The following is a 21,299-nucleotide window of genomic DNA, read 5'->3' as shown; positions in this document are numbered from 1 at the left end:
TTAGACGGTTGTTCATTCGATTGTTGGCAGCACTGCATAAAGCAGCAGTAAAATTTAGATGGTAGGACGAGTAATACGCATGCGTATTTGCATCTTAACGAAATAGTCGTAAACAACATTTTTTTTCAATCCAGAACCCTCAATAGTTTACGTATAGGAAAGTAACGGGGGGGTTAATCGAGTTAGTGGATGACGTTTTTTTGCATTTTCAATGGATTTTCGAAAAAATATGATATTTTTCGGATACGAATGGTACCCATAATTCCTGCATTTATGGCTCGTTGGTATGCGGTGACGTCATCCGGATCGTTCTGGAAGGGCCCTACAGGACAATAATGGCGGGTACGTATTTTGGATCGAGCGAGAAGGGACGTCACCATCCCTTCCGGGTTTTCTTCGCGTAAAAGTCTTACGAGTTCATTCTTTTATCGCATTATGTCGATTCTAGATTTGTTTGCGAAATACAACTGTACGTATTGTCAAGAGGATATTACAGGATTGCGTATAAAATGCGTCGAATGCCAAGATTTCGACCTATGTTTGCAGGTAAGTCGAACGGGAACGGCTGCTCCTTGTCACGTGCTCCTCATCCCCCTTTCGCCCCCACCAACCACCCACTCAACCTATCTACTCTTCTTATCACCTCTTTTCCCTCATACCCCTCATACTCGGCACTCCTCTTCTATCATTTTCTTTCCTTGTCTTTCTCTTGCCGGATTTTGCGTCCTGAAGTTTGCATCGATTCTCACGAATGTTATTGAGATCAGCTGTTGATCAGCTACCTTTGTTTTGTTGTCTGTAGCCATATAATAAATGAGCCAAGTTCTTACTATGAGGCGTATACGTGTGTATGTGTGCATGCATGCATGTATTTGTTAATAGTTTTTTCTTTTTTTTTTTTGCTTATTTTTTTTCTTTTCTTCAATTTTTATTATTTTCTTCAGAAATTTATTAAAATGTTAATGTGTTTTTTTATTGTCAACAGTGCTTCTCAGCTGGAGCTGAAATTGGCCAACACAAAAATGATCATTCTTATCAGTTTATGGTAAATATATGCACTTCAAATGTATGTTTCTATATTACCATTTTTTTTCTAATTTTTAACAAGATATATTTTAACATTATATTAAATATGCTCTATTGTTCTAGGATTCTGGTACTATTAGCATATTCAATGGACGAGGTAATTGGACTGCAAAAGAACAACTTAGACTTTTGGATGCTATTGAACAATTTGGTTTTGGAAATTGGGAAGACATCAGTAAACATATTGAAACTAGGACTCCGGAAGGTAAATCAAAATTCATTGAAAGATTTATACTTATATTTATACCTTACGATATGTATATATATATATATCTTTTATGATATGGAATTGCAGAAGCGAAAGAAGAATACATTGCTAGGTATTTGGAGGGCAACATTGGAAAACATACATGGCCATCTACGGAAAGCTATACCCCAAATCTTACGGATCAAACTAAGTCAGATAATGGACCACTGTCGCCTGATCTCACATCTCGGTTACCTCCATTAGATATAACACCGGAGGAAGCTGCTCAACTGGGCTATATGCCTCAACGAGATGACTTTGAAAGAGTATGTTTAGCATTGAGATTTTCCTAATCATTTAATATGTTGTTAATAATATTTGAAAATATTTCAGGATTATAATCACGAAGCGGAGTCTCTCGTTTCTTCTTTATTTTTAAATCCTGCAGAGGACGATGATCTCGACATAGCGCTTAAGCTAGCACAAGTCGATATGTATACTAATAATTTAAGAGAAAGAGCTAGAAGAAAACGCGTTGTACGAGATTATCAACTTGTGTCTTCTTTCTTTGCATCTTCTAGAAAAGATAGAGGTGGAGTAAAGAAGCGAAGAACGAAGGAAGAGAGGTATGTATATTTATCAACTACTACTATGTCTATTATTATATATTATATCTATTATAAATATTTTTCTGTTTTTTTTTTCCAGAGAATTTCGAGACAGAATGCGTACTTTTGCACAATTTTATACGGCACAGGAATACGAGCAGTTCCTAACAAATCTTGAAAGAGAAAGAGAACTTCGGTTACGACTCTCTGAACTTTATCGTTATCGGGAGCATGGCATAGCAAGACACGAAGAATGTGCTCATTTTGAACAAATGCTAGCACAGGCTCAGGGACAAAACGATGCTGCAGAACACTGGACAGAAAAAAAATCTGTAAGTATTTGTTTACATTTATTAATCATTATTTTTGTTTCTTTCCTAATGGTAAAAATGATCTTGAGTTATCATTTTTACCATTTTCTTCACATTATAATATAACCGAACGAGAGAGAGAGAGAGAACATACACCATTAACACTTCCACGATCGCGATGACACGGTATTACGTCTTTTAGAAAAGTGTATTTAATATTCAATGATTTTGATTATTTTTTGAGACATTTTGTAATCATATACCGATGGATACCGATTCGTGTATAAAAGGGATTTTAGTACAAATGTTTATATTATCTCTATTAATATTATACGAATCTTCGGATAAGGAATTAATATTTCAGCTTTAGTTTCTTTTTGACACTCTTTGTTCATGCAAATCCATACAGAAGGAATGTAAAACAACGTTCAGAGCTTTAATTATACTGTATGTACTAGCTTTTTCTTCCTCTTAACTAATTCTATTGTTTGTGGTGCGTGTTGCCAGGAATTTGTTAACAGATTGTATCAGTTTACATTTCACTTAGGGCAGCAGTGGGCCGTCCACACCAATACATCGCCACACCTCAAAAAAAAGGTAAGTTTGTAGATGGAGGCGAGTGTTTGGTGCAACCTTAAAGCGAATTTTACGCGATTACTAATCACGTAAGAGTTGCAAAGATGGAATGGTGGACGGTGTTGACAAGAATCCAGTTTTACTGCAAATCTTGAAGAATACTGATCTAATTAATCAAGAGGAATAATTAGGGTAATATCATTACTAGTTGAGTCAGTTATATTACCACTGATCGCGTGAAGTCCGCTTTGAGCTGAAAATGTTGTAAAGCTGACATACGTATATATGTATATATATGGATATATATTTGTATTTGTTCATTGCATACATCGTATGTAGAAACGTCGAAACAAGCACATTCTAGTGTTACAATCCTTCATTCTAGAGAAGAAGAAAAAAATTACTCTTCCACCGACCGAAAGTCCACTATAAAAGTAGACACAGCCAGCAGCAGCTCCACAATGAATCAAATCAATCCCAATCGGATGATGATTCCAACCAGTCAGTGGGTGGAGCAGGATAGCAGCCAACATTCAACGAGTTCAAATTCTACAATAGAAAAAAATTGCAACTTAGCGTCATCTTCTTCAAAAATACTCTCACATTTGGGAGAAACAGGAGAACGAGATATAGAAATGGAGGCATCGGCGCATCTTTTGACGAAACAAGAAAAATCATTGTGTCTTCAGTTGGACTTGAAGCCGATGCAATATTTAACGCAAAAGACATTGTTGTTACAAGTGAGTTCATTTTTCTTTTTTTCAATCTGGTAGATGTACTTTTTCTATTTTCCTTTTTTCGATTCTACAGTGTTTTAAATTGTTGCAGGAATATCTCAGTGGTAATAAAAAATCAGGGATTATACCTCAATCAGAACCAGAGAGTAAGATACTTCATTATTTGGTAGCTAATGGTTGGATTGCAGCCAATTGATCGATTATCGAGACAGAAGTTATGCTCATTTTCCAATTCTAAGTCATCCTTTATTTTATTAAGTCGTAGATGTGTAATGATAACATGAGTATAACTTAATAATTAATGATTAAGAGTTAGATAGAAAAAGAGAGCATATAATAAGACATTTCTTTTTCTTCGACTACGTTTTTTCTGAAACAATGTTGTGTCTCAAGTTATGTTATGAAGTTTATTGAAAATGATATTGCTGTTATCATGACCGAAGAATATTGGGGGTATGCATGTAAATATGTAAATGCACGCACATATCGTTATATGTGTATGTATATTTATCGAAACGAGTCTACCACTTTTAAATTCAAAAATGATCTAGAGAGAATATTTTATAATACTGCCTTCTTAGTCACTGTATAATGTTCTATCGATTCTTCCATATCAAATCTTGTTGGTTTTTTTTCTTTTTTCTTTTTTCATCTTTCTTTCTTAGACCATATTGCTGCACATATGTAGAATATCGTTTATTTTATTTCAATATTATTTGTTACCATACTTGACAATAAGGAAAAAATACTAATTTATGTGGAACAGTCTCCAAGGACACCAACAAGTATCTGTGTAATTGTAATTTATGAAAGTATTCGCTGTCGTGCTTGAAGATCTGAAATATATTCTATCACACGTTGAATTAATTCTTGCTTATAAGATTTTCAACAGAAAAGAAAAAAGAGTACGTAAAGCAAAGAAAAAGAAAAACAATAAAAAAAAAAAATACAACACTTTTTTCTTATTATTGCATTAATATGGAGATTGCCTATTGAGAGATTAAATGTTATTAAATATGATATATGTATATATAGATTTAGCTTTATAAAATGGAGATACTTACGTAATCTAGTTCGTCTGATATATGAATATTTTCTCTGTGTAAAATAATGAAAAGAAAAAACAACAACAAAAGAAGAAAAAAAATAACAAGAGATTCCTTATTGCTAAAGAATGGTACAAATACGATAAAATCTTTAAATTGTATGGGAGAAATGTATAATAGTAAATAATTTATCTATCGCTAATTTAGCGTTTGTATATATTTATACATATATATATATATATATATATATACTATTATATATGGGGAAAAACACATAGTACCTTTTTATCATAGTAAATGTTGTTGCACAAAGTATAGACTTTTCCAAAAGTTAAATGTAATTAAAGAGTTTTTCGATTTTATCACTCTAATTCAAATTTATCAAGATAAAAATGTCATATATTTGTTCTCTCTTTAAAAAAGGAAAAAAGAAAAGAAAAAAAGAAAAAAAAATTAATCCAAAAATAATGTACTTTCTATCTTTCTATCAAAGATAATTGCGTAATAATTTCATGAAACAAGTATTTCATTTTATGATTGATGCGTGTAAATATGTCAAAAATGATTTTGGAAAAAAAAAGAAGAAAAAGAAAAAAGGAAAAAAAATTCAGATATATTTAATATTGTCGTATTAATTTAAATATAATCTGAATAAATTGTTGAAGCACTTAGCAGCATATTCTTTTACGAAGATTGCGATTGATCAGGTGTGAGCGACATGCTGTATAAATCTACAAATTACGACATGTTTTGCTTTGCGTAAATATTTTCCAATATAATATTGTCGATTATAAAATTATGTCATTTCATTTGAATGGACATATATATAGCAAAAGCTTAATTAATTAAGCAACGTGATCGAAAGGATAAATTATATGGATTAATAAAGGTCCTACTGTATATACATCTCGAACGCTTGTTCAGATAATTAAGACGTCGGCTAAATGGTGATCAGTTAATCGAGATCTTACTGTATATGCAGGATAAGATAAAAGTCGTTTTTTCTTTGAAAAAACTCCAAACGCAAACTATTTATTTATTTTTGCATTTTTATGTATTCATGTATTTTCTGCATGTTTTTCACATCAATTGTTCATTCTTTTGTACAATAATGAAAAAGAAAAGATTTATAAAAATACCTTGGCCATATTAGACACAGTACAATTGCATATCACACACACACACACACACATTGTACGAAAAAAATGGTTAAAATTAAGGAATCTTTGAAGAATGCGATTTTTATCTTACTGTATATCGTTATGTAGATACGAAGTGATATAGAAATTGATTATGTAAATATCGTAATTATTACGACTATACGTTAATTTTTATTTAACCAGGAAATTGACTTGTTAACGAGTTCATAAAAGAACCGAACTATTTCAATTATATATGTATATGTATATAGACTCAAGAAGGGAAAAAAGCTCTAAATATTTTTTATGAAAGACAAACTTTACCTTTCTTTTGTTTTATATTAGTACACGATGAGAAGTTTTCACGAAAGAAATTTAGCAAGAAACATATACTTATATACGCGTTTATGCAAATTTTTGTTCGAAATCAATTGTACTTTTTAATAATAATCATGTTGAAAGAAAAAAATGATCTTCGTTTGTTTGAGAAAATAATATTTTTTCTCTCTCAATAAATTGATATTTATATTTATATTTATATTATATTCTATTTTTTTCGTTTCTTTTCTAATTTCGAGAAAATATAAAACATTAGAAGAAAGAAAACGTATCTTTAAATGATCTAAGAACATTGATAAATGTTTCAAATATTGTAATAAATGTCTAAAGAAAAAAAAAAAAATCATTGTAGGATGAAAAAGGATGAAAAAACGCTTATGGATATCTGCATTGAAATTCATCAAATTGTTACATACGAAATAAATTGTATAATATTTTCTTTTAGAAATTTATTTCGTTGCGTCAATTATTTCTAATTTCAATTCCTTTTTACCTTATCAAGTAAAAAATCCTAAATACGTTTTATATTTGTTTATACTGTTTTGGCGAGATCTATGCGGTCGTGAAAATATTTCAATGCGACAAACTTCCCCGAGTTAAATGGCTCTTGCATTCGTGGAATTGAAAATAAATTAGTTATAAGATTTGTTTTTCTTTAGCTTCCTATTTGTCCTTCTCTCTGATTTTTTTCCTACAATAATTTTTCCATCTCTTAGAAAGAAAGAAAAAGAGGTAGGAAGAAAGATGGAGGGAGAACGTGTACGTAATGAGAATTATTAATGAGACGAACCTTCGATTGGAGGATTGTATGGCGAAACAAAAGAGAATTGGTAGGATTTAGTAGGATCATCAACACATTTACAATCCCACCTTTATCTGTATATTTCCACTACTTACATACCGTTAGGATCATCCTTCGACGAACGTAGATATATAAAGGCGGTTGGTCACTCCGATCTCTCATACGACTAAATTTCTTTGCATCTTACGAACTGTCAGGTGAGTTACATTTTTCTTGCATATACCGTCACTACATTTCCTGCTTTTTATATTTTCTTCTTATCCAATTGGACTTTTTATTATGTATATATTCTTTGTAACACAAATATTTTGTTGTTCCTTTAGCAAATATGAAGACAACGTTCCTTTTTATTACCGTCTTGGCGGTAATCGTAGTTACGTTGGCAGATGAGCCAAAGTATACCACGAAATTTGACAACATCAACATAGATGAAATTTTGCACAACGACCGGCTACTCAACAATTATGTCAATTGCTTGCTCGATCAAGGTCACTGCACTGCTGATGCCTCTGAACTGAAGAGTAAGTCAATCGAATTGTTTTTCTTCCTATCTATCATTTATTTGTACATTTTGTATTATCAATATTTTAGAATCCTTACCGGATGCTTTGGAAACCGATTGCTCCAAATGTTCCCCTAAGCAAAGAGAATTTGCAGAACGAGCTATGAAATTTTTGTCCCACAACAAGAAAGAAGTTTGGGAGAAACTTCTTGCCAAGTATGATCCTGAGAAGAAATACAGAAATAAGTTTGTCGATCAAGCAAAGGAAGCTGATATCCAAATCTAAGGACAAATTTTAAAAGAACGATTCTGAACGAAATGCCAATAAGACAAGTGTGGAAACTATACATTTACTCAAATATATATATATATATGACATATACACATGTAGTTATAATTACTTTGTAAATTAACATTGGAAAGTTTGTTCGTTAATTCTACCAATTCGAATTGCGTTGCTGCGTGGATATGATATCAAAATTGTAGTAATAAATAAATTGTCATTTGTACGTATACCTTTTGCAGACATTTTTTAACGAGGAAATCGTTAATTTACAAATACAACATCGACGACAATCTTTCATTATTTCTTATATCTTACTCTCTCTCTCTCTCTCTCTCTCTCTCCAATCTGTTTTTTTATTATTTAGCACGTGTAAGAATCTAATGAAATCTACGTTGCTAAGACAAATAACTCATTTATCGTTCTTGCCTGGAGGCAAAATATACATATGTATGTGTATGTGGAGCATCAGTTAAATGACAAGTTTAAAATGCTAATACATTACGAATACATTACGTTCTGAAGATAATTGCAAAAAAGAAATTAGCTACTAGATTCACGTTACATCTAACAGATCGCGCGATCGATTTTTATTAATAATTTCTTTGTATCTTGAAATATTTGATTAATCGTAGAATAATGGCAGGATTAGAAAGAATGAACAGAATCGAACGAATGATCGAACATTCGCGCGAACATGCATTGAAACGTTACTCGAAAACCTGTCCAACTTTTTATCACATTTGCTATGATCCTCTTGGTACTCACACAAAATCACGTACTTTCTTAGGATTTCTAATGGGCTTTATTCTCGGTTTGATTTTTTATCGAACCATAATCTTTCAATTACGATTCGATCGTTATACAACTGTCTATCTTGGAAGTATTATTATCGTTATATTATCTATCGGTTGTGCCACTTCTATTCAGGTAATCCTTTAGTTTTTATTTCATAGAATAAAATATAAAAAACAAATTTCAAGTTTCAATGGAATGATATCACGAACAAATAATAATAGCTTATAAATTAACTTTGAATTATGCAAATGAATTGAAAGAAGTAAATGCGTGAGACTTCGTTATCATATGACACATCAAGTCGAGAAAAAAGTTTGACGTCAATTATACATGTAATCATTTTTTTCAGATAAGATGCATTTGCATTTTGACGTTCCCTGCATTTTTTGGGCGAGCAGGCCGTACTCTTTTGAGAGCACTTGTCCTCGGATATATTATCGCTGGACCTATTTTTAATTTGACATACAATGCGAAAGAAGTGATAAGGAGTTTTGCTTGTACAGCTAAATTGACGCATAATTTGACGAAGACGCGAGCCGATCTGATGTTCGAGCCCTTTCATCAAGCCATTTTAGAGATGAGAGGGAACGCCGGTGAGTTAAAGGATGCTTTATCATCGGTGAGAGATCTGATGAGTCCGATAGTCGAAGAGATCGAAGGGGAGGAAGAGATGATGAGATTGAAAGAAGAGAATGATTACCTCGACGAAATTCAAGGGGATTCCAAGAGGAGCGAGGAGATCGAAGAGAAGCGAAAAAAGGAGATGGAAGAAGCTAAATCGGAATCCGAATTTTACTCGGCTAAATATAAGATGAAAGTGGAGTCTCGTTGCGAGGAACAACTCAGTCGCGGTGCTGAAAGATGTAGGTAAGATCGCATACCTAATTCTAACTAACTATGAATGTTGTAACTATGTATGTTTTTTTATCACTGTGTCACTTTTTAGAGACATGTTTGCTGACGCTTACGATAAATGTTATTACAAGGTTACCGTTTTTGCCGCCTGGTTATTATGCTGGCCGATGAAACTGACGTTCGTTTGCAATCTTGTTCAAGCGTTAGGCGGAGCTAACATTTGCGATCCCGATGGAAAAGTTGATACCGGTGTTGGTGACGGTTACGTTGCATTAAAAAGTATCATAATAATAAATCCAAATAATAAATATACGCGATGCTCTATCATTTTCCTACGCGATCTTACCCCGTGTTTCTTCTTACCTTCACACCAGATACTCGAAATAAATTTGGCAAAAGTATAAAGGATGCCAAAATTCAATACAAATTAAATATCGCTCCACCGATATTGGATATTCACGATGCTACGAGTGCTGCGAAAGCCATGATGCACGATTTCAATGCAAGAAAGAAATTGTTCGAATCGGTGATGACATTTGCTAAAAGATGCTTATCTTTAATATTTCTCAGTATTATTTTGAACGCTCAAAAGTATCACGACAGATATTTGACCGATATCGAGTTCGATAACATTTACGTGACACGTTATTTTCGAAAGATCGATGCTAGAAGGAAAGCACGAGGCAGTGCTACCTTGTTGCCTTTGAAGAAGCTTGAGAGATTGAAATTTGTCTATCCTTACGGTTTAAAGACTAGCAAAGTTGAAAGCCGACACATTGTAGGCGAAACGGCTAAGCTTTTTCTGGAAATAATCTTGGCTACGAGTTTCGTACTGATAGACAGATTATTCTTCGAAGCACTCGATTTGATTCGACGTCATTCGCGATTGGAATACACTCAGGTAACCAAATTCGATTTATCTCTTAGAAAAAAATCATATATTATATATTCTCGATATAGGCTGGTCACCACGATTTGAGTTTGAAGATCCAAGGTACTGGTGTAATAGCATCTCTGGTCAGACATTTGATTCATGGTTTCAACGTGAAGAAACATACGAAGACTGTGATTTCTAACGAAGCATGTTTACCAAGACCAACCGAATTACCAAATAACATAGTCCTTCGGATTTACGCTATCTTTCTAGCTATTTTCATTTTAATTTATACATCTGCTTATACACAAAGAATGCGTTTCTTCGTCTGCTCGTTTTTTTATCAAAAACGCCAGAAACGCCGAATACTTTATCTATATAACGAAAGTTTACGTCGAAGGCTTGGCTATGTGGCATTTACAAAAGCGAAAATCGAGTCATTGGCAAGAACGCATAATTTGGAAATACAAATATCTATTTCCATGGCTTTAAGGAAACGATATCCGAAACTTTGTGGCTGGCTTATATTATTCGCATCGGCTAGAGAGAAATGTTTAATTTGCGGCGAGGTTGAACCACGTAAAGGCTTGAAATTTCGTCGTTGTACAACGCCGGGTTGTCCTTTTGTATATTGCGAGGAATGTTGGAAGGACATTGGCCAGATCTGCTATGCCTGTACCGATGTTTCCGATGATACTGATTTGGAAGAACCAACGGATGAGTCAGAGTCAACGGAATGAATAAAAATGAGCCAAATGTCGTTGAAAACAACCGAGTCGATACGATTTCAAGTTTATGTCTTATAAAATCGAAAAGTCATGTTGGCATACGAGATATCGAAACATTCCAATTAGATTCCATCCATTAGATCCATTAACAAGGCAGGAAAATATTCTACACGTAAACTCCTTTACAACATTTATTTCTACATGGTCTCTTTTTCTTTTTCTTCAGTTTACGATATATACATATTGCATAGATAAATGTTATATTGTCGAGGAAAAAGAATGGCGAAAGGAGAGATACGTTCTAAGAAATATTATCATTATTTTATTTATTTTTCTAAACGCATATCGTGTATCACGGATTGCCTATTTAATTATAAATATTCAAATAAGCAGGAATGATCACAGAGAGAGAGAGAGAGAGAGAGAGAGAGAGAGTCATCGAGTTTCGATCATTTCGTTCTTTCAAATAATTTATTATACATTATATAATGTCGAATATTATTTTCATGGATTTCGTGCGTCTAACGAACCATGGCGAGTACTATAAAAGACTTTTTCAATAACGAAGAGTCTACAGAAGGAACAAGTTAGTTGAAAGAATTTCATCGGATATATTATTTTCGGAAACGTTGAGAAATGCATTCAATAAATAAATTAACTTTCGTTATTTTGATAACGTGTATTATATTCTTTGTACAAATTTCGGCAAGAGAAGAAGAGGCGTCAGAAGAAACGAAGAAATACACGACCAAATACGATAACATCGATATCGATGGTATTATGAAAAACGAGAGACTGTTAAAGGCATACGTGGGTTGCCTACTCGATCGAAATCCTTGCTCACCGGACGCGATGGAATTGAAAAGTAAGCACAAATATTTAACATCGTATACACGGAATTGTGTTGACTTTTTTTTTATCAAACATTTGTTGTAAAATAAAAAGAACGAATAAAAAGAAACATTGAAATGTTTTGAGTATCGTTGTAAAAGACGTTTAGGAAAATATGCAGGACGAGAGACCTTCTAGTAAAGATGTCTTGAAAACTATTATGGTTTTACAGAGCACGGTGGTGGCAATGACGGACCAAAAAAGATCATTTCTCGATAGCACCATTCTAACTAATATTTTACTTGTATATTCTATTGCTTTACATACTGCAGGAATGCGTGTAGACGTCCAACGATTGCTTTAATATTTGTTTACGATGAAATATCTAATGACATTAATAATAGAAGATTGAACAAATTGCCACATTATTAGATATAATTTATTTTTATTTTGTAGGAAATTTACCAGATGCATTAGCGACAAATTGTTCGTCCTGCAGCGAAGCGCAAAAAACTGCTGCTGATAAGCTGTCTCATTATTTGATCGACGAAAGACCGGAAACATGGAGCCTCCTTGAGAAAAAGTACGACCCCGATGGCGAATACAGGAGGCTTTACCAGGATAATAAATTTAATAATGTTAATCAAAAGTATTTGGACGAATCGAAACCTATATAGGATTCTTAACAAGATGGTCACGATCAGGATATATTTGGTTATCACGAATCTTCGATACTTAGCAGTCCTTAATCCCCTTTGATGTACGATTTATTTTTGTAGACATACGCGATTACAAGAAGAGCACGGTGTAATGTAGCTGTTAGATTATCAACGTCACAGTTGAAAACATATGTGTTTTTACTTATTATTAAAAAATATATGTGTGTACTTTAAGAAAAAAAAAAAAAAAAAACATGAATTAAACCACTCTTCTCAGTATATGGAATTGAAAAATATTCAACAGTTGCTGAGCAAGGCAAAGTAACGCGAATATAATTTCCTTTTTCGTAGACTTTTTTCTGGAAAAAAAAAAAAAATAAAAAAAAACATAAAAAAAGAATGAAAAGTAAATAAAAAATTTGAAGGACGAGAAACGATCCTTGATTGGCATCCACGATGCTTATTAGACTTGGTTACATCTATACGGAATAAAGACTTTGGATTTAACGATTGAAAAGAAAATCTATGACAATGAAAATAGCGTTGCGCAAGAAACGTATTCGCAAAGAAGGCAAAACAAGCTCGTGATTCATAACTGAACTCGCATACGACCCAATGTTTGCCTCGTCATCGAACAATATATCTATATCTACCGTAACATTTCTTTTTACCTTCGACCGATAATTTTTTTGTATTTTTTATCCTTCGTGGAAATTGGTTGGAAGGCTATTAGAATGTCATTAGGCCGCCGACAAGTTAATTGTTTATCCGAGAATATTGTATGATAGCAAAAGATAAGATCAATCATATTTGAATACTTTGTCTCGTATCTTTTTCATTACTATGGAGGAGAAATAGAAAATTAGCAGAGAGTTAGCAGAGAAACGATATATCCTCTAGGGATTCGAACCTATCCGAATACCCGTAGATTTTAAAAGATGAAATGCCAGGTCTAACGTGGGTGGTCAAACGTTTCAAACGATCTTTTGGGAGCTTCCTAGAAATCGAAGACCTCTATTATGTCTTTTCTTTTGTCCTTGAAGAGGACAGAAAAGTCTTGCCCTGTTCATTGATTTCGACTTCGAAACTATTTGAATAGCTTGTAAAGCTAGTAAAAAGATGAAAGGAGTTCTTTCTAGAAATGTTGGTTCATTGTAACCTGATAGCTATGACGAATGGAATGACGAATGGAAAAAAGTTTACAAAGTTATTTTCAAACGAAGTCTTCAATCGAATTAACGACTTGACAAGTTCTAATAGAGCTGTTCCTCCTAATACTCTAATCGAGTATATTCGAGTATTTTTGAATAAATCATTTTTCACAGTTAATGTTATTTTCCAATCATACTTTGATAATATTAGAATTATCAAAGATTTGTAGAAATATTCGTTGAAAACACTCGTACGTTTGACGTTTTAATATACATATATAGAAAGGAATACGCGGAGATAAGACACGAATACTCGTTCCTCGTATTATATCCTTTCACAGATAGAAGAAAGGGAAGGGGACAGGAAAGGAAAGGGGGTGGTTATGAAGGAAACAGACGAAAGAACGAAACGAAGGAACGAAACGAAGGAACAAGCACGTTGGGTGGTCCTGCCCCGCTGTTTATGGGGCACTGCATCTGCTGGCCCCGTATAAACCTCCCTCGACAACCTGTGTGGTCCCACCTTATGTCCGACTTTACATTCGATTCACTACTTGCTAATGGTAGCTGCATTAGCATTAGACCGTGCAAGACCTCCCTCCTCTCGTCCCCTTCCTACCATCGCCAATCTTCTTTCTCTTTTCACGCTTCCTGCCAAATGCTATCTTCTTTTTTTTATCGACGCCTTTTATCTATTATCACCTAACGGACCTATCGATAAAGAAATGGTAATCGATGTTAGCCTTTTCTAGAGGTCAATATCAATATGACAATTCATACGTGCAAAATAACAATTTTAAATGCGCCATTTACATGCATTGTGTAACGTCATAGTAGTATCTTCGACGATACTTTGAATTCGACAGTCGTGACAATATTTCTATTATTTTCTAAAGCTCAATAAGTATAGGATACCATGAAGGAATCAATTCAAGTAAAGATGAATAGGCTTTTTCGTCCCCAGAAAAAAAAGGTCTCCAGTGCAAAGGGTCAATATATGATCAAATTAATATCTACAAGGAAGTAGGAAACGATCTTTGTAATAGTTTCAGAATCATGCATATAATGTTCAAAAAGTTAAACATTGTTCTCGGCATTTTTTTTTATTGAAACGAAAACATAAAAAGAGGAAAATTAAAAAATTAAAAAAGGAATCTACTATTACCGAAGATCGGTAAAATAAGAATCTATCCTCTCTCACCGACTGGACTGCAAAAAGTGCCAAAATTTGAACGTTACAATCATACATTTTCTTTGTAAGAAATATTATAACCATTGTACATATGCATAACATTTGGAAAGTCATATAAACATACATTTAATAAAAGTATTTTGATAGAGGACCAGGTGTCAGTCTGAAGATGAATCTCGAGGAAGACAGTACTCCGATCGTATACTTGGTTGTTTTAATTAACAATACACATTCCTTTCGATTATTTAACAATTATTTGAATATTCTAATATTGTGAAATAATAAAAAATAATTGGATTAATCTATGGAATGAAATTAGTCGATTTCCGATCCCTTAGAGAGTTCCAGGAGATTGGGCATGTTCATCAGTGGTAGGGTGAAAAATATTTGTGCGCCCGAGCGTACTACGGACTCGATCGGTCTCGACCAAGAAGGCATCGATTTCGCCATTGATCAATCGATCTGTACCTCTCGGATAAGATGCTGTCGTCGTCCAGGACCCATCTTGTTCGTCGTCTACCATCAGCTTAGACCACACGCGTCGTGTCGCCCTGTCTCTTTCCTTCTCTCACTCACTCTTACTCGCTTTCTCCTTGTAGTCATCACGATCTATCCCGCATCCCTTCTTCTCTTTGGTTCAACGATCTTCAACGAAACGAAATTCAAAAACCTAAAGGAGAACCTTTCTTATATTCTAATATAACTTTATTCAAATATCTTTCTAATAGAATAGATTGTATTAATGTTATAATCATTCCACAATCAATGTTTCCATTGAAAATATATATGTATGTTATTATATATAAGTTATTGCATATAATAAATAATAAAATAAAGTATATTTTTTGTTTAATCATGAAATCTGAGAAGAAAAAAAATGTTATTTCGTCATTCGATTGAAAAGAAAAATGAGAGAAATATTCTAGGCGAGAAAAGAGTTATAGGGCCTCTTTCAACGACAACGACTTGAGTTTTGTTTTTTTTCTTTTTCTCTGTTTCTTTCTTGTCGGAAACTCTGACGCCTGTTGCTGGGCAACATAGCGACGTAAGAAGTAAGTTTACGTACACGATAAGTGGACGATAGGCGCGTGTATAAAGAGTTTCTTCTCCTTCGTGGAAGGAGGATGGAAAGACAAGAGGGTGATGCGCTTTGTCGAGAGGGCGAACAGCACAGGGCTAGGAAGGGGAAGAAAGAGAAGGACTTCTACCAGCAGCAAAGAGAGAGGCCACCCACGTCGAGGGCGCAAAGGCGATATTTAGCGGAAGGCAAATCTCTCTTGGGCCACCCACGTTGAGACTTCTCCTCCTATCCCCCTCCTATCCCCCTCCTATCCCCCTCCTATGCCCCTCCTTCTCTTTCTCCTTCTTCCTACGGCCCGAATTCCGAGCTACCTTATTTCAAAGAAAAGAAAAAGATAAAGAGAGAGATTTTACGAACGATTTATCCAATTTGTTTCATATTTTGTCAGAGGATATAATGTTTTTGTTCTTCTTCATATACAGTATGCATATACAGGATGACTTAATGCATACGGTTCACCTGACAAATAAAAAATAATAAAAATATGTAAGTACTCGTCACACTTAGGTTGTATCTATTTCATAAGTCGAAGTCAGAAGTGAAAAGAACGATAACCATTATTGTCGACTTCCATTTACGTATCCCGAAAGTTCAAAGGAAGAAAAACAATCAAAGTAAAAAAGATAAGATTTGTAAGTACTCGCAAGGACACATTTACGGGCATTTTGGTTGCATCCTCGTTGCATCCTCGTTGCATAATATGTTGCATACGTGTTGGTATGGTACGGTGTTAAATAAAATGATATATCGCGTCGAAAGTGTACGGTCGTGTGGTTGCTCGCGCGTTTACGTTGCGCGTGGCTCCGTTTAATATCTTTGCTTGTGCTTGTGTCCGGGACCACCCACAGCGACGCCGAGGGACCACCCAACGCGCCGCGCTATTATAAGGGGCCGTCTCCACTTCGCACTTTACCTTAACTCGATACTCTTACCCTTCCTTAACCCCTTCACGCGAGCGCAAGCGTGCGCAATCGTGCGCAATCGTGCGCAATCGTGCGCAATCGTGCGCAATCGCGCGCCATTCACCCATCGTTTCATTCCTTCCGATTAACCTTCCGCGTTATCCTCCTCCCAACTATACTTTTTTATTAACAGCTAATCAATTGTTGCCTTTATCGATATTTCAAGAAATAGCTGAGAAAAGTAGGTGCTCGTTCTCATTGAGAATCTTTCGTCGTGGGGAGTCCTGATCCTGTCGGCGGACAATGGGATGAAAAATAAAGGGATAGGCTGGATAGGCTCGGGTTAAAGGCTCTCGTTGCATTGCGTACGACCAACGCACCGTCTCTTTCTCTCTTTTCTTTTTCTTCGCCTTCCATCCTCGTCCTTCGAGCAGTTTTGCCACACCTCCTCCGCTCCCACCCCTCTACCAGGTCTTCCCTTTCTTCCTCTCATTCTTCTCGTCTCACGGGGATTCAGCTAAGTCAATTCCACGTCGCTAAGGAAAGGCACAGAGGCGTTGGTGACTACTTGGGTGGTCCTCGTCCTACGCAAACAGAGCGAACGACTAGCAGGTAGTGTGCTGCTAGTGCTTTGAAAATTTATTCACTTTCTTCATCTTTAGATGGACAACATTTTTTAAATATTTCAAAAATAAAGGCTAGATAAATAATTAAAAGTTTTCCGCGGAAGAAATCGCCCTAATAAGGTGGCTTGAATGCTTCCTTGGTTGCTTCCTTGGTCGCTTCCTTGGTCGCTTCCTTGGTCGCTTCCTTGGTCGCTTCCTTGGTCGCTTCCTTGGTCGTTTCCTTGCTCGCAGGCTATCGCGATTCGTTCTCCACGGATTTACGATCCGGATTCGGGACATTTACTGATGTAAAATCAGCGCCCCTGGACTGGCCGGTACGCGGACTGACCATATTGCTTTTCATTATGGCCCGCGGTGCCTCTCGAGACCACCGACGTCGTCGCAATTAGTAAGTCCGATCCCTTTTCTCCTCCTCATCCTCTTTTCTACCATCCGCGCTCGCTTGGACTCACCCCACCTCGGATCTACCGTATGTAGTAGGCTCTCGTCCAAGTCGAGATTGTTTTAGAATTAATGATCTATAAGGGAAATACAGCCTCTTACCTTCCATGATTCCAAATCGACTATGCATCTTGGCAGCAAAAATCTATGCTGCTTGCTTGCTTGTTTGCTTCCTTGTGTAGGTATATTGTAATACCACGCCATTCGTTAAGGTGATTTCAAAGTTTTATCGAGATAATTCGATCGCTCCTAAATCTCTTGGATAGTTTCAACAATATCTTAGATCTAAAGAGTTTATAAAGAAGAAAATAGACAAGGTGGATAATCGGAGATGCCAATTCCGATTGACATACGACCCATCGATTCAAATGATCACGATAGAAAACGCGATCGAAACGAGTTTCAAAAGCAAAAGAGAAATTAGGCGAGAAATTGTGCGAGTTATTCGTGGGCGTTTGCGTCAAGATCTATCGTGGAAGGATAGATCGTGGAAGGATAGATTGCGATATATCGCGATATATCGCGATAGATCCTATGGCTTTTACGTACTGGCAACGTTAGTACTTATCTACCTTGTGTCCTACGTTTTACGATATATTGCGTTGCCTTGGATTAATACCTCACCGTGGGCGTTACCAACCGAATACGGTGAGTCTCCTTCCTTCTCCTTCGGGAACAAGGATCCACTAATCACAAGAGCTAGCAGATAAATCAAAATGATTCCTAACGTTGCTTCTTCCACTCACTAGTGCTCTTTCTCCCTGTCAAATTTTTCAGAATTAGAACCTGATAAAAGTCATCATTTTTATATTATTATCCCTTCGTTTTAAGTTTTTTTTTCTTCTTTTTTTCTTTTTAGTAGTAACAGTAGTAGCAGAAGAAAAAGAAGAAGAAAAATGCCGAACAAGAGGATGGGGGAGTCTCTTTGCTTTCGATCGTATCTGCAAAATAGAGACAAACGGTCGTATGAGTGAACGGATGGATGGATGGACGGATAGATGGACGGACGGACGGACGGACGGACGGACGGACGGACGGATGGACGAATGGATGGACGAACGGACATGTATGCCGCATTCCGTGTTTATTATTTTGCCGATGGGTGGTCCCGAGAGAAGTCCCGAGAGCTATCCTGGTGGTCGATAGCATCTCTCGCGTCTCTCGTGTGCACGCACCGTTGAACGCAGCTCCGATACAAGCAAGCAAGCAAGCAGCAAGCAAGCAAGCAAGCAAACGAACGAACCAACGAACGTGCCGCACCGCGTCATTTTGCGTAAGGAAGTAGTCGACTTTTTCTTCTTCTTCTTCTTCTTCTTCTTTATCTCCTTTCTCCTTCTTTCTTTTCTTGCTCTTTTTTCTTTCCTTTCTCTTCTGCTACAGTCCAAGTCCTGGAAAGAGGGACTAGTCTCGCACGAGTGTGTATACGTGCATGTGTTAGAATATATCTACGTATTTTCTTGTTAGACGTGGGCTGGATATTCAGTCGTGTGGGCAGTTTACAAAAAAGACCAAACAACACTTTGGTATACTTATATTCTTCGTTGAGTCGGCCTCGAGGCTTAAGCATGATCCAACTTTTCTCTACTCCCCAATCCTCATCTGCCTCATCGTCGTGTCGCCAATTTGAAACGTCGTTCGCTTTTAATACTTAGCTTCGAGCGAAGGAAGATACCTCTGGGCTTGTAATGAAACTCGCATTAAAGAGCACGCAAAGGTATATAATTGTTCGAGTCGCGAGCACAGTAATAACTTATATTCAACCGGGGCTATCTAATATTTTCACCCTCTACAATGTTTCATTTGTCTCGCCTTTTTTATATCAGACCAAATCGTTCGATATTGTTTATTACGCGTGCTCGGGTGTTTGTTTGAATGAAAAAAAAAAAAAAAGAAAATCAATCGTAACAATTGAATATATAATAAAATAAGTAAGATTTAATGTGCAGAAGTTTGATGTGCGCCTGAAAATAGGCAACACTCCAAGCCTAGAAGTTCGGGGAGAAAAAGAGTTAGACGGGTGGATTTTCTCGTAGCGATTTTACCTAGCGATATCTCTTTCTACTTAGCTCGAGCCACCCCCTACCGCGGTGGCATTACGCTCCCATGTGCCCCCGCAGTATCTCCCTCTCGCACTCATTAAGTCGATACCGCGTCGGCAAAGATCAAAAGCCCATCTTCTCTGGTGGACCGCTTAATACCGGGTGGCGAGTTAAGAGTGTCGTAAAAATTATTAACGGTCGCTCCACACGGTGCCTCTTTGGCGATCCGCCGTGCACACTGTGCCGAGAAGAGTAGCCGTCTTGGGGTAGATCAAAGGTAGACCACGCGGTATCAACCAATCTTTTCATCTTCCTTCCTTCCTTCCTTCCTTCCTTCCTTCCTTCCTTTACTTTTATCTTACCAAAGAAGGCGGCAACATTATTCAAAACTATCGCCTAATATTGCCTTTTATCGATAGATAAAATCGCTGGATAAAATCGATGGATACCGACAAGAGGTCTCAATTATCTTTTTCCGACTTGCTTTCGTACATATTCTACAAATATTGTTCCATTAATTACAATATTAAGAATTGATCATTTCTACAGAATATTAATTGTTCTCCGGAAGAAAGAGATAAAAGCGACAACATTCCATACCGTAAAACGATATCAATTAATACGTTTGATCGATCGATATCTGACATTTTCACCTTATCGCTTTTCGTAATCGGAGTCCAGTGTATGTATATCATTCGCGTTACTCTCGCCTTCCCCTCGCCTTTCTCTTCTATCTTTGAACCGTTGGCGAAATGCCGCGAGCGTGTATCGACGATATGCAAGCTCGGAGTGCAAAATTATCTGCTGTTTGGCGAACCGGTGCTCGGCTCGTTGTCACCGTGGGTGGTCGCATGTTCCTACGTGCGTTAACTCTCTCTCTCTCTCCTCCTCCTATTTTTTTATCTAGTTTATTTTTATCTCTTCTCTTACCATTTCCACGGAATAATAGAAATCGCGGAAAATATAAGCAATTAACTGTGCTTACGAAAAGTGTTTGAGGTATACCGCAAAAGCACGCGATCGCTTTACCGCAGGAGACCATTCGTGCAATCTTCCAAGAGAACGAGAAAAATAATACAAAACATATACTATCTAAATCGCTAATTAATTTCCGATAATTTTGTCTATTAATATTGCTGTATCGTGGGGCATCATCGTTAGGAATCGTCTCATTTCCGGTAGACGATCTTGATTAAAGGATTTCAGTCAGGTTCTCGTTAAGGTCCGATGAATTAGTGAACTTTCTCTCTCTCTCTCTCTCTCTCTCTCTCTCTCTTTCTTACATTCTTTTTCTAACCTTTTCTATCTCTATCCTACTCGTTGTAACATAAGCAAGACGCAGCGTGTGTATAAAGCTTTCAGAAACGACGACGAAGACGACGACATAACGAAGAGGGTAGGTAGGAAGAACGAGAGAAGAATAGGAAAAGATACGAGAGAGGGAGAAAGACGAAAAGACCATGCCGATTCCCCTCGCCCTCGTGCGTGTCGCGTAAGGAGCCACGT

The 21,299-nt window shown here is 36.2% G+C and overlaps 4 protein-coding genes across 14 annotated transcripts; all 4 read left to right on the top strand.

Annotated features, from left to right (window-relative positions):
- The first annotated feature begins 72 nt into the window (after positions 1 to 72).
- Ada2b (Transcriptional adapter 2B) lies at positions 73 to 6,481 on the top strand. Of its 11 annotated transcripts, XM_015331704.2 has the most exons (11): positions 73 to 342; positions 449 to 546; positions 986 to 1,045; positions 1,150 to 1,291; positions 1,382 to 1,599; positions 1,667 to 1,899; positions 1,982 to 2,213; positions 2,563 to 2,639; positions 2,740 to 2,788; positions 3,152 to 3,508; positions 3,597 to 6,481. In XM_015331704.2, exons 1-11 carry the CDS (start codon positions 336 to 338, stop codon positions 3,699 to 3,701), a joined length of 1,578 nt encoding a protein of 525 aa, XP_015187190.1. In that variant the 5' UTR covers positions 73 to 335; the 3' UTR covers positions 3,702 to 6,481. The 11 variants fall into 11 exon arrangements, with proteins under 11 accessions (XP_015187190.1, XP_015187195.1, XP_015187193.1 ...); XM_015331709.2 differs by lacking the exon at positions 73 to 342 and having other exon boundaries at positions 349 to 546; positions 2,602 to 2,639; positions 2,745 to 2,789; positions 3,154 to 3,508; XM_015331707.2 differs by lacking the exon at positions 73 to 342 and having other exon boundaries at positions 349 to 546; positions 2,602 to 2,639.
- A 391-nt stretch (positions 6,482 to 6,872) lies between these two features.
- On the top strand, positions 6,873 to 7,846 carry LOC149032609 (ejaculatory bulb-specific protein 3-like). The gene is made up of 3 exons (XM_089171879.1): positions 6,873 to 7,028; positions 7,155 to 7,352; positions 7,423 to 7,846. The coding sequence occupies exons 2-3, from the start codon at positions 7,160 to 7,162 to the stop codon at positions 7,617 to 7,619; spliced, it is 390 nt and encodes a 129-aa protein (XP_089028005.1). The 5' UTR covers positions 6,873 to 7,028; positions 7,155 to 7,159; the 3' UTR covers positions 7,620 to 7,846.
- A 106-nt stretch (positions 7,847 to 7,952) lies between these two features.
- On the top strand, positions 7,953 to 10,890 carry LOC107072092 (protein sneaky). Its single transcript, XM_015331716.2, has 5 exons — positions 7,953 to 8,546; positions 8,764 to 9,281; positions 9,361 to 9,548; positions 9,644 to 10,170; positions 10,230 to 10,890. Exons 1-5 carry the CDS (start codon positions 8,256 to 8,258, stop codon positions 10,881 to 10,883), a joined length of 2,178 nt encoding a protein of 725 aa, XP_015187202.1. The 5' UTR covers positions 7,953 to 8,255; the 3' UTR covers positions 10,884 to 10,890.
- A 607-nt stretch (positions 10,891 to 11,497) lies between these two features.
- LOC107072090 (ejaculatory bulb-specific protein 3) lies at positions 11,498 to 12,686 on the top strand. The gene is made up of 2 exons (XM_015331715.2): positions 11,498 to 11,736; positions 12,159 to 12,686. The coding sequence occupies exons 1-2, from the start codon at positions 11,508 to 11,510 to the stop codon at positions 12,377 to 12,379; spliced, it is 450 nt and encodes a 149-aa protein (XP_015187201.2). The 5' UTR covers positions 11,498 to 11,507; the 3' UTR covers positions 12,380 to 12,686.
- Positions 12,687 to 21,299: the final 8,613 nt, after the last annotated feature.

Source organism: Polistes dominula, unplaced genomic scaffold (genome assembly GCF_049000335.1).
Source record: "Polistes dominula isolate Pdom_NZ unplaced genomic scaffold, Pdom_raw_medaka contig_73, whole genome shotgun sequence".
In the NCBI taxonomy this organism is placed as follows: Eukaryota; Metazoa; Arthropoda; class Insecta; order Hymenoptera; family Vespidae; genus Polistes; species Polistes dominula.
This window is presented reverse-complemented; position numbering and strand designations above follow the sequence as displayed.